This window comes from Xenopus tropicalis, chromosome 3 (genome assembly GCF_000004195.4).
Source record: "Xenopus tropicalis strain Nigerian chromosome 3, UCB_Xtro_10.0, whole genome shotgun sequence".
Taxonomy (NCBI): Eukaryota; Metazoa; Chordata; class Amphibia; order Anura; family Pipidae; genus Xenopus; species Xenopus tropicalis.
Genome location: NC_030679.2, coordinates 111,908,333 through 111,921,852, shown reverse-complemented (window position 1 = coordinate 111,921,852; position 13,520 = coordinate 111,908,333). Strand labels below are relative to the sequence as shown.

The 13,520-nt window shown below is 38.5% G+C and overlaps 1 protein-coding gene across 1 annotated transcript in view; it reads right to left on the bottom strand.

The window, feature by feature from the left end:
* slco3a1 (solute carrier organic anion transporter family member 3A1) overlaps nucleotides 1–13,520 on the bottom strand; it is a 155,650-nt gene that overhangs the window by 113,558 nt on the left and 28,572 nt on the right. The window contains exon 2 of the mRNA XM_002933314.5: nucleotides 7,754–8,219. Coding sequence (XP_002933360.2) covers nucleotides 7,754–8,219 — 466 coding nt within the window. The remainder of the gene's footprint in view (nucleotides 1–7,753; nucleotides 8,220–13,520) is intronic.

The following is a 13,520-nucleotide window of genomic DNA, read 5'->3' as shown; positions in this document are numbered from 1 at the left end:
CATGATGCTCATAATGTGTCTTATACAATTTTAGTGATGAAATAAGATACTGTAAACATTCTCCATTCCATTTCATTGTTTCACTTATTTTCAAGAGATCCCTTTGAGTCTGCTCTTTTTTATCAGTCTTGAATGTATTTTATCTTTTTTATTTAATTGCCTCTATGTGATACTTTAAGATAATTTGGCTGTTTTTATCTTTATCCCTTTTTGTTGCACATCTAACCATTTGCACAGTGAGTTTTATTTCTTATAGTCCCCATTAAGGATTCTGCTTGCTTTAAAAGGAAATCTCTAAGACACACTAAGGGGCACATTTACTAACCCACGAATGGGCCGAATGCGTCCGATTGCGTTTTTTTCATAATGATCTGTATTTTGCGATTTTTTCGGAAAATTGTCACGACTTTTTCGCGAATCACGAAAAAAGGCGCGACTTTTTGCGCAAGTTTTAACGCTACAAAAAAGGCGCGACTTTTCGCGCAAGTTTTAACGCTACGAAAAAATCGCCAGATTTTGCGCAACTTTCGGAATGGCTACGAAAAACTCGAGTTTTTTCGCGCAAATCGTATTGGTAACGAAAAAGTCGCGATAATTTCCGAAAAGTCGTAAAGTCGCCGAAAAAAATACGAAAAAGTCGCAAAATGTTCGTTTTCCAATCGGAATTTTTCCAATTCGGATTCGAATTCGTGTCTTAGTAAATCAGCCCCTAAGACTAACACTCCCTGTTCCTTTTATATATGTAATAAAAATATTTCAAGGGTGTGCTGAAATCTCTGCAGCCCCACATAAAGGGGAATATCCCAGGTGTCCCACCTCTTTCATGCCAAAGTCTGACAATCTTCTTTCTCACAGTTTAAACAATCGGAATACATTTGAGAATGCTGTACAGAAGCCCCAAAAGCTACTGCTTACCTGCAGATCTCTCACCAGAGATCCTCCCAGGGGAATATTGCAAGCAGTGCCAGAAATACTGGGGACATGCCAAGGTCCTGTCTATAGTGAAAGTTGTTGCCAGCACGGTCCCAAAAAGGCAGATAAGCAATGGAAGTAAAAATAAACTTTGCAGCACAGCCAATTGGTCTGATCCTCCTGGGGAAGTAAGAGGTCCCTTCATGGGGTACCTCCAAACTGCTATACCCAAACATTTCATCTAAGTTTGCTTGCACATATGTTTCTATTTAAGTGTATATATATTCCTATTTAAAGTACATTTTTGCTGTTCAATTTTAGTACTGCTGTGTTATTTAGAAATAATGGAAAAAAGTCAAGCTGGTTTTTGAGGTCAGTGATCCCGTTAACAACCGTTTTGCACAATGTCCTTAGTAAGCCTGCAAGAAATCCGACATTGGGAAGTGAAAGGACCCACAGAGTAATTCACCTCAAAACCTGCATGTCTCAGGCAATATTCAAGCCACAAGCCTTAAATACAGAGATACCCAAGATCTTTTCCAAGAGAGCTCCTGGTGTTGGCTGTATCTTCTAGGGAAGAGCTGCTAAGAATAAACACCAGAAATCTTGTGTGCTGTTACCTAGGGGTACCTACCCACAGGCTTGCCATGTAGTGCATTTCCATGCGCTTCTCTGCACAGCAATGCATGACTTAACTGATTTAATTCTGCCTGTAGATCTGTAAGCTTGCCATGCAGTATACAGTATGTTTATGCATTCCACCATACAGAAGCACGTGTTAACTGATTTCCTTCTGTAGTGCAAATTGTACCATTGCTATGGAACACTTGTATCCTTTCCACTGTACAGCAACACATGTATTAATAATTACATTCTGCACTGCAGGACTGGTGCCCCCTCCCATGAGAACAAACCTCAGCATGCCATAACAGGCTTTTGATAGTCCCTAATGAGTGGTAACATATAAGAGCTCATCAACAATGCATGGGTCAGGGTGCAAAACACTACAGCACCAGGAAGCAATTTTGTGCCCTTAGTGCTTTAGCACTAGCAGCAGGGAATTTAGTAAATAACCTTCATAGAGTGCAAGGTATCCTATCTGCGTCTGTGTCATTCACCTCACCTAGCTCTACAGGGCAGGGCAGGGACTTATGTCCTACTGTGTCTTTTGCATTTAATTGCTGAACAGATTCCAAGCACAAAATTAAATATTCTAAAGCCCAGAATAGAATTGTTCTACTGAGCACAGAAAAAAAGGACCTACTAAATGGATGGCTAGAGACTAGTTTCTACAACATTGTAGTGCAAAACATTTGCGTTATATATATCACTTGTGAAAACCAAGTATGTATGCTTGTATGTACATTGTTCTGGCCTCACTTAGCATAGCACTCTAAACCAATGCGTAGGCATTGCAGCTCCCTATGCTAAATGTATTGTGGGATGCTGGAAGGGCTTTAAATGCTTTCTCTTTTATTTCACTTCCATTTGGTATTTTAAAAAAGTTGTGTAAGTACAGATGGACCAAACCTTGGGTTGAAATACATTACCATGTCCCCTGTGCCAGTGCACTTAATTAGATCATTATCATTCCTTTTGTCGAGCGCTATTACATATTGTGAAGTTGTGCACCACATGCACCATATAATGTCACAACACAGCTCCATACATCCAAGCAGTGCTCTTGTCACAATGCCTGGTTTCATCTTCATTCTCTGTAATGTGAATGCAGTATAAGGAGTGAGTTCAGCACATCAAATCAGGTCAGTCTGACTAGTCAAATCACACTCACTCCCATTATTTCCTATGAGGATTGGATGGATTGAAGCTTGCTGTTTAGCACAGATCAATGCAACATCTTTATTCTGACTACCACTAAGGCAACACAGGATTTGTTTTGAGTCAAGACATTTCCCTGGCCCTCTGTAATCATAACAGATCTCACACCTAACACACAAGTGTACATAAGTCTTCCTTCTGCACTGCTACAGAAATAGATGGGCCAGATATTACTTGCTTTGCCAATACTTTTACATGTGTTCTGAGACCTACTGCTGCCTTCTACATGCAGGTAGGCTAATTGATTCTATTGAAACTGACAGTGTGTTTATATTTGTAACTGTGACAGGGAAATTAGATTGTATGATACTCTGGGGCATGGGTCACTTTGAATCAATGATCAATCTTTGTAATGCACTGCATAATATGTTGGCGTTATATAATGAAAGATACTAATTATTATGTTGAGCATTATACACAAAATTTTTAGTGAGTTAGGCCCCTAAGGCACATGTAGATCAATTGATTTGTCCAAGGCCACTAGGAAGTGGCACAGCAGTTACCATAAAAATCATTTTCAAAACAATAAAACTGTAAGACTCAATAACAAGAGTATAGTATAATAGAAGTTCAAGGTTATCAATTTCCAAGAAATTTATGGCAAACCTCAGCTGATTGACAGCACTTGGACACCAGCCAATAGTACAGTGATAGGCGCGCTGATCTTTTCCTTCTAGCCATGCTTCACTGTCTGTTTGCCACCAATTAACGACTCTTACAATCATGCCCTGCACAATCTGCTGTCACTTGGCTACATATCTCAGAGATGGAGAGGGGCGTGATTGCAAAAAACTTATCAACTGAAGGCAAAGTGACAGAGAAACTGGGGTAGACGAGAGAGGGAATGTTCAACAATCAAGCTGCTACTTTATTATTGGCTGGCCTTCAAGCTATGCCAAGCAGGGTGGTTGGCAGCAATCTAAATTGCAAGCCAGAGAAGAAAGAAGGAAGAAAGTAAGAAAAATATTAACACTTCGGTAATTACATTTATATCAGTGTTTTGACTGGGAACCACATTTAAATTGTGGTACAATGTAGAAATTGCTAATGTGCAATTGTTCTTAACAAATCATTTTATTCTCTAGGTCTCCAGATGTCATTTAATCTGTCCTCTGATCACCAAGTACATTATCAAGCTCACATTTAGATCCCCAGAACAAAATGTAACTTTGTAAGATGTACAACATATAGGATATCACCACTTACAAAGGGTTGCCATATTTCCTTTTTCATATTTAAGCTGCACTGCAACTGAAGACTTCAGTTTAAAAGATTGAAGTTTTCCATGTAACACCTATCTTAAAGGACATGTGAACCCCACACACAAAAATTTAATCAGTGAACAGCCTCTTTGAAATACCTGCCACACTGGTTGTCCAGAGGTTAATAGTAAGGCTGCAACATCTCCTTAATCACTTAGATTTCCTTCTCCTGTAACCCACTCGGACCCCACCCTCAGGAATTTGCTTTGACTTCTGGCTTGTGGGCATGCTCAGTTGTTCTAAATTCAGATTACTAAACATGCCCTCCAGTCTAGCAGCCAGTGAAAAGATGGCATTGCTGGTTCCCATAGAAACTCAGCTCTAGCTGTCTGCTTCAATTTTTTTCTCCTGAGCTCAACTTTACCATTACAGAACTTTTTTATCAGAGACAGTTCTGCCTGTGTAAGCCTGTATTCTTCATGAAATGTATGATGAATTGTGTGTGCTGTTTGCAGGTTTAAATGTATCTGAGGAAAAATGGCCACTGGGTGAAAGCTGCTATTTGCTTTAGAAAAATGTAATGGTGCTAGCAAACAGAGGGGATACAGTATATGCAGTACAAGTAATGCCATTTGGGTGGAGGAGACATGCTCAACTGATATACATTGTAGGCAAATGTAGGCTTTACATGTCTTTTAATACAACTAAAGGTTTTTTTTATACAGGCAGTGCAAAGCTCTTTGTTTCATTACCCAATTTGCATTATTTTTCCTATAAGTCCAATATCATTGTGGCACATGCTTATTTGATCCCACCACAACCTGCACCAATATGGACACACAAAGTAGCACCTGTGGGCTGAATTGCAGGCAGGTTGCAGCATTCTTCATTTGCATTCACATAGGGGCTGATTTACTAATCCACGAATCCGAATCCGAATGGGAGAAATTCGGATTGGAAAACGAACATTTTGCGACTTTTTCGTATTTTTTGCGACTTTTCCGTAGCCGTTACGACTTGCGCGAATTGTCGCGACTTTTCCATAGCCATTACAAATTTCGTGAATTGTCGCGACTTTTTCATAGCCATTATGACTTTCATGAATTGCCGCAACTTTTTCATTGGCAATTCAAAATTTCTTGAATTGTCGCGACTTTTTCATAGCCAGTACGACTTTCGCGAATTGTCGCGACTTTCGTATTGAGCGCTCGAAAAAGTCGCAAAATACCGATCATTACGAAAAAAATGCATTCGGGTGCTTTTCGGACGTTCGTGGATTAGTAAATGTGCCCCATAGTGTTACTTTCAAACTGCAGCAGTATTAAGAGCATTAGGGTCGAATTCAGCTTGCACAACCCACTAAGGAAGTCTGATGTGCTTGCTTTAATATGTACACTTGTGTGTCATTCATCAGTGCATGCTAGTAGCATGTTTAGGTGCAGGTAGCATCAATTCACAACATGCTGCATCCATTTTAACACTTCCTACATTTCCTTGTGTAAGTCGCGAGCCCTCTTGCCTTCTGATGAAGTGCCTGCTGAGGCCAAAGCAACATTATACCACATTTCCTTGTGTAAGTCGCGAGCCCTCTTGCCTTCTGATGAAGTGCATGCTGAGGCCAAAGCAACATTATACCACATGCAAGTACTATCTATTCAAGACTCCCTATTCCAGTCATTAAAAGTTGCTCCTTTTCATTCCCTTTACATGACAACTGCAAATTGTCACTCTTTTATCATCCCTATAGAAAAGGTGTCTGTAATAGCACAGCATTTTAAGTCTGACATATTCTAAAGCAGCAGTCTATATTACTTGTAATATAGGCATTGATTGACAACAGGAAATTGACTACTCATGCAATTTTCTATCTATAATTGCTTCCAAAGCTCAACCATTATACACACTAGAAGTTACAGGATAATCATTTTATGGAAAGCAGCTTGAATCTGATGGCATGTAATTATGCCCAGGCTATAGCAATGTAGAGGCATTTATCAAAGAATAAAATGGCAGTCTTTTATCTCATAATAAAATGTGCTACTGATCACTCATGTGTATGTAGCCTAAGTGCATATGGGGTTGCTTACAAGCCCTGCACATGTATTAAGCATAAACATGTGAATCCTACACAGCAGCTTATGAAATATCATGTCTGTATGCAAAATATTCATCTCCATGTGATAAAAGCCGGCAGCTCTTCTCTATTGAATGCTGTAGCATCACTGAGAAAATGCATCCCCCTTCCCCATCTGTAAATTTAATTGGCAGAGTAGTGATGCTACGTACAGAGTAAACAGCCACTAACAAGCTCATAATTACAATAATTTCCTATGCGAGGAACCACTGTAAAACTGATATATTGGAAGAGCTTCGCCTAACACTGCAAAGTCTGCGCTTCATTTTCAGAACTGCCAAATGTTTTCCTGCCTTGACAAAAAACGACAAAAAACAAAACAGGACAATGAAAAAACTACAAGGCACAAAGTAAACAACATATCTTTCCAAGATTTCTATTCTTCTATGCAACAAAGAAGTACGGTCCAGTGTCAAGCTGCCTGGCACCCTATAAAGCGACTTTCTGCTGTATTATCTGTTGCACCCTATAGGGGGCAGTTCCTAAAAAAGCTAAGTATTCCCTGTTATGAGTGTTATCGTCCGCTTCTTTCCATAAGTTGGATCTCCATACCTTAAGTCTACTAAAAAATTTAAACATTTATTATTGTGCTTTCCTATAATTCTAAACATTTTGAATAACAGGTTTCTGGATCCCATACCTGTACATTTTTTTCCAAAGTCCCAGCATAATTGTGCTGATGTTCCAAGAATACTAAACAGATAGGTACAAAATGCAGAACCAACACATAAAACTATGCCCTGCTTGAGAAGCATTTCACTTAGCTATAGTTGGAACCCAATATATTCTGGTATAAAAATGATCAGTGTGATGGTGTGATAATGCTCTGATCTCCATAACTAAACATTACAGCTATTTTATAAGGTCTGTAGTGCTGACCTGGCAACATTTTTGTTATGAAAAAACAGAACCATTCACAAATACATCACAAAGCTGGTATGTATATTGTGTAGATGTATTCTGTTTTTTATTCAACAGTATAGTGTTAATAACTCCTAGGTTGCAAAGAATGCAATTATGTTTTTCTCAACTGAGTGCAAAAGCACTAGTGTAAGCGCCAGAGGCAGAAGAAGGGGCCATTAGCAAGAAGTGAATAAATCAGAAATGACTACCTTGTAAACTAAAACTTCCAGCATCATCATAAAATTATACTAAAAGCACCGGTATCATTATATAATGTACTGTATAGAATCTAGATAAAGTAAGGGATTCTTAGCTAAGATACCAAACCACTTCACTGCACTATACATTCCCTATATTTCCCAGGGGAAGTCTGTCATCTGCTGGTTCTTACACACTAAAATAACTGTTATAATTCAGGTATATCTACAGACCACGCAGAGCACTTTGCTGCATTGTCACCACAAGAATCCATTCCAATGTCACTGAGTCCCCATTGTAGATATCTTTGTTCAACTGCACAGTCCAACTATATAACAACTTGTATAGTCGTGTAGTCTCCAAAAGTATAAAAAAGTGTATCCTATTATGGCTTCATATTACTCCTGTAGCCTTAAATTTCTAAAGGATATCCCTATATGGCATATATTATACATAATTTTACATTCCAGCACTCACTTAATATATTTAGCTTTCTAATTGCTTGAAAAACTACTGAAATAAAGCAGCATATAAAATAGTGTGTGTTTTCTGCATCTTACCATACCTATGTAAAGGGAAGAATCTTTCCTTCTCACATGGTCATCAATATAAGAAACTCCAAGGGGCTGTACAGGGGTAGCTCCAATCCCAAGTAGGACCTGTGCACCGATCAAAAGCAAGTACATCATGTTGGTGGTGGCTGTATTGCTGCAGATAATATCCGGGTCTGGAATTTCACCACTCGAAGTATCATTGATGCTACAAATGTCTCTTCCTTCTGCACCCCATCGGATCTCACCAGGTTCATATTTGTATTGATGAGTCAGAAATTCAGGAAGAGCTGAAAGAAGAGCTCCAAGGGCCATAACAATACCTCCGCATCCTATCAACCGTGGTCTGTGTCCCCTGGCACCAAAGTAACTAACAAACAATATGAGCGCTAAATTTCCAATCTCAAAGCTGCTGGCAATGACCCCAACATCTGCGCTCTGTAGGTTAAATCTCCGTTCCAGCGTTGTCAGCATACTGACCTGCAACAAAACAGAAGCATCTTAAATGAATACTGTAAAAGTAACATCAAGGGGAAGTTCACCTCTAACTTAACTTTTGAAAACTGTTTTTTTGGGGAGGCTACCAACAGAATGCTTTCCATTGGATAAGTTCTAAAACAATATATACAGGTATAGCAGCTGGTATCTTTTTGAGGAGTCTAAAGCTGTCCATTTATCAGGGTCACCAAGAAAGTGGACTTCTCTCTGATATTTCCACCTTGAGGCGGGCAATATCTGGCTGATCTGATAGTTTGGCCCTTAGGCCAATGTTTGCATTATAATTGCCGCCATACTAATGTGATCCTTATCCAAACAGAAAAAGTGAGCCCGCTCAATAGATATCTGGCTGATTTTCAGACACATATTGGTCTGGTAGGCCCATCTGCTGTCCCCATACACAGGTCAATAAGCTGCCTACTCTGTCCAACTTTTCCTTTTGAAGTGTGGTGGTCCATGTGAAGCGCATTAAGGATCAGCAGCAGTATATTGGTTTCAGTTGTACAATGATCTCAATTCCCTGTAATTTTGTATTGTATTGTATTGGCCACTATTTGTATTTTTTTATAATCTCTTTATTTAACTTTTTCAATAGATATACAAAATAAAAGCAGTATGGTCTGATGTTGTAAAACATTTGCATAACCAAAAAACTGGGTCAGTGAAGCTAAAGGACTTAGGTAGTACTGACCTATTCATGGTTACGGAGAGGGTTTAACCATTAGGGTATATGGCCCTTATAGTCTTGTGTAAGTTTTGTAACTCTTGGGGCACACAATTTATTCATAAAGACATCTGCAATATTATATGCCTTTTTCCTTTCATGATTATGAATATTGTGTGAATACTTGAATACAATACTATATATACTATATGAGTATTGTGGGAATACTATAGACACCATAGATTCAGCATAAATTTGGTTGATGTGCACTTATCTTTAAAGTAACATGGCACGGTGTGTTGCACTTGGCACTTTATTCCAAATAATTAAGGGTACTGCATCACAGTATCAATTTTGCTATTCCCTACAGAGATTTATTCGGCCTAGCTCACGTATGAGCACCTTAAACCTCCCTAAATCTTCAGTATTTTCTGCCTATAGTAGTAATATAATGAGCTGCCATCTCAGACATGAGTAACTCAGAAGCAGGGTTCATAATATAATATATTTTGTATTATATATACATGAATACAAGCTAAGAAAGCTTTATTAAATGCACTCACTCCTGCACATTCAATTCCTTCTTATGCCTGAGAACACAGGCAGCACAGATGCTAGAGAGAAGCAAATTATACAGATGTTTCAGCGCAGATTAACCTGTGCAGCCAACCCTTAGAATGTACATGCAGGTCAACGCTAAATTGTTCCTATGAGCAAGTAATCATAATAAAATAGCGTGACAATTTCCGCCATTTCTTTACATGCAGAAACAAAATAACCTCTGAACTGAATATGCACTTCTGTTAACAGAACACACACATATTCCCAGTAGATATTTCAATTAACATATTTGATTGCACGTTTCAACTTTCTATAAAATGTGTAAAAGGTATTTCCCTGCGGCACTATGGTGCTATCCAATAAGAGAAGCTGCCATTGCAAATTCTTACAGTTTCTCTATTTTCCAGTAAAGATGAAGAATTAGTCTTCTTAACTATCCAACAAAGAGAGGCTGCAGAACAGACCTTAACATTTATTATCACTGGACAGAATGGGATCTTAAAGTAATAATGCACACTTTTCTCCACTGCTTGAGAACTCAGTATCAATTGTTATAGAAGTTGCATGCACGTCCCACTATGCTCATATTAGAAGTATTTTGTTGCGTATAAGGATCAAAGTGGCTGGTCCCCTGAGATTAACTGTGCACCTGCTTCTTTCTGCATGCTAGCAGCATACAGTAGACATTCCCCTTCAGTTAGTCACATTTCCCAGGCCAGCCACAACTCTACAACTATAATATGCTAAATTTGGCACCTGTCAGGCATTAAACTGGCATATCTTTGGCAAACCCCGCTTTCAGCCTTCTGTTATACTACATTTTTGTAGGATATCTATAGGAATTTGTGAAACACGGCTATCATGCAATTTTTTTGACACATAATAATTTTGTTTGACACACGCGCCTTTTTTGACATGCTGCAAATTTTTTTCCGCAGATCCATGCCTACCGAAAAATTTCGCTCATCGCTACCCCTGAACAATGCAGGTCTCTATAAAAATATATTGCATAAAGCAGCTCATATATGAAACCCTGATGTATAAAAATAAATAATTTTCATAAAAATATCCTTTTTAGTAGTGCCATTGGGCAATCCTAAATAGAAAATTGCCATTTTAAGTGCTAAAGGCCGCCCCCTGGGATAATATGATTCATGGTGCACACAAACAAACCAAAAGCACACATACAGTACATGCTAGGTCACATCGGCCAATGAATGGACAAAGTTCTGCCTTTTGCTCCCACACTTCTTCCTGTTACAGTTAGAGCTGCATTGTTTCCTGTCAGGTAATCTCTGAGGGAGCACACAGCCCATCACTAAACAGTGGATCAAGGAAAAGGATGTAAAAGGGCAATATTTAAAGATTGTGTTTTTTTACTATAATATTCTCTAATTGGGCAAAAAAACGCAATCATGAATTTTTAAAACTTAGAAAGTGCATTTCAGATGTAATATGGGTTTATGTGCTGCAAACTAGGGCATGTCTTCGATGACACTATTGCCTCAACATCCTAGATTTATAAAGTATAAAGACTACTTTACTTAGAATACTGACAGCACTGGTTCTATGTGCCCGCCATTTACTGCAATCGCTCCTTTACTTGGGTATTTATTTTCCTATATAGCAGAACCCCCCCTCAAGTTTGATAACATGCTTTTTGATTTTAAAGGTAAAATTAATTACAGATATGGGACCTGCTATTCAGAATGTTTGGAACCTGGGGTTTTCCAGATAAGTGATCTTTCTGTATTTTGGATCTCCATAGCTTAAGCTTACTAAAAATAATGTTAACATTATATAAAACCTATATTGTTTCCATATTGTTTGGCCTCCAGTAAGGATTAAGTATATCTCAGTTAGGACCAAGGTACTGTTTTCTTTATTACAAATAAAAATAAAATTATTTTAAAAAATTCAAATTATTTATTTAAAATGAAGTCTATGAAATTCAGATTATATCTAGATAACGGGTTTCCGGATAACGGATCCCATACCTGTATTTCCTTGCTTAGCTTTTTTGTGTTTTTAACAGTATTTCTTATCTTGAATTTCTTTCTTAAGGTGGCCATACACGTGGCGATCTAACGATGTTTCGTGCGACCATCGGTCGCACGAAACATCGTCAGATCCGCCACACACCGTCAGGGCTGAAACAGCAGATAAGGAGGTAGAAACAATAGGATTTCTACCTCCTTCTGCCGATTCAGCCCTGACGGCAGATTTTGGTCAGGCGCCTTCTATGGCGCCCGATCAAAATTTTCTAACCTGGCCGATCGGCGAGTTGTCCGATATCAGCAGCTTCCTGCGATATCGGTCGACTCGCCGACATGCCATACACGCACCGAATATCGTACGAAACGAGGTTTCGTACGATAGTATCGGTGCGTGTATGGCCAGCTTTATTCTACATCATGCCAGTCTGTATCTTTTAGAAATACAGCCATTAAAAATAATAAGTTATATTAATATTACAATGATATAATAATGTATTAAGGGTTTAGCTTGAGTAGCACTGTTGTACCAAGGACCTGCAGTTCAGTAGCTTTAGGAAAGAACTGTTCAGAGATTGTAAATTCAGCCTTATTTCTCTGGTACCAATTCCATCTAACATCATATTAAATTTCAGTCATAAGGAGGAACAGCCATATGATAAAGCATAACCATTAACTTAAGCAGAAAATAATAAATCGTGAAGGGTGCTAGTAAATGTGAAATCTAGATTTGAAAAAGGGCAGACAAAAAGACAGACTGGTATACCTTATACTTTAATGATACTCAGTCTAAGATTAGCACTAGTCCGCAAGTACGGGTGTGGTGTCTTTTATCTGAAAAAACCATTATCCACAATGCTCAGAACACTACCAATGTGAATTAATTTTTCATTTAAAGAGCTTGCCAACCTGGAAAAAATAATGTGCGCCTAATGAAAGAAAACATAATTCTGAGTAACTTTTTAATATGCATTTTTTCAGTGCTTATTTGTAAAAAGAAAAATTAAACCCTAAATACGAATATGGCTAGAAATGCCATATTTTATACACCGAACATATTGTACCAGCCTAAAGTTCAGCATCTCTATAGTAGCAATGATCCAAGGCTTTAAGTGTTGTCACAGGAGCTCCCCATCTTGGATTCTATTAGAAGTGTCAGTGACACTGCACATGCTCAATGTGCGCTTAGAAGCTGGTGAGAAGCTAAGCTTAGGGGTCGTTGTAAATTATCAAGCAGAATATATAAGTTGATGCTACAGGGCTGATTACTGAATGCTGAAGCAACTTGCACTGGTTTCAGAGCTGCCATGTAATAATAATGTGTATTAATTTCAAATCAGCGTTATATCATGACATTTATATTCAATATATATATATATTGTGAGTTGGTCTCTAAGCTCAATAACTAAACACGGCACAGAACATGTGCAGTGAATCAGCAGAAAAGAAGATGGGGAACTACTGGGGCATCTTTGGGGGCACTTAGATCATAGCTGTGGTTGTCTTGGGCTGTTACAGAAGCCCAAAACATTTCTGCCCTTTAGTCAAGCTTTAGTCCTACTTTAATCATCTTACTTCTGTTACATTATTTTGAAGGTCAGCAACACCAATGTTTGCGTAATGACATCAGTGACGCCAACGTCATTATGCACGTCCCTTTGTCTGGGTTTATAACCTGGCAAAGGTGGCAACCCTACCCTAAAATTTCTTTCCGTCAACACGTACATTGTGCTACAAGTGCATGTTGTGAAACTACCCTGCATTTAGAAGCACAAAATGGGTCAATTCAGACTGAGCACATTTCCTGGGGTCCTTTTAGCTACAGTTTTTGTAGCTAAGTCTGCACTAAACCAAAAACAGCACTTACATTTTTTTCTCACAAAGCTGACAGTCTAGCCATCCATATAACCAAATATTTAGACCATGGACCTCAAAGATCCTGACTGAAATTTTTTTTTGCAATGTAAGATTTTGAGTCATTACGGCTAGTATAACACTTGGCGTTTTCTTTGCCACCATATTGACACAAGCCTAACAGGGTTAGTAGACAAAGATATGCTTACA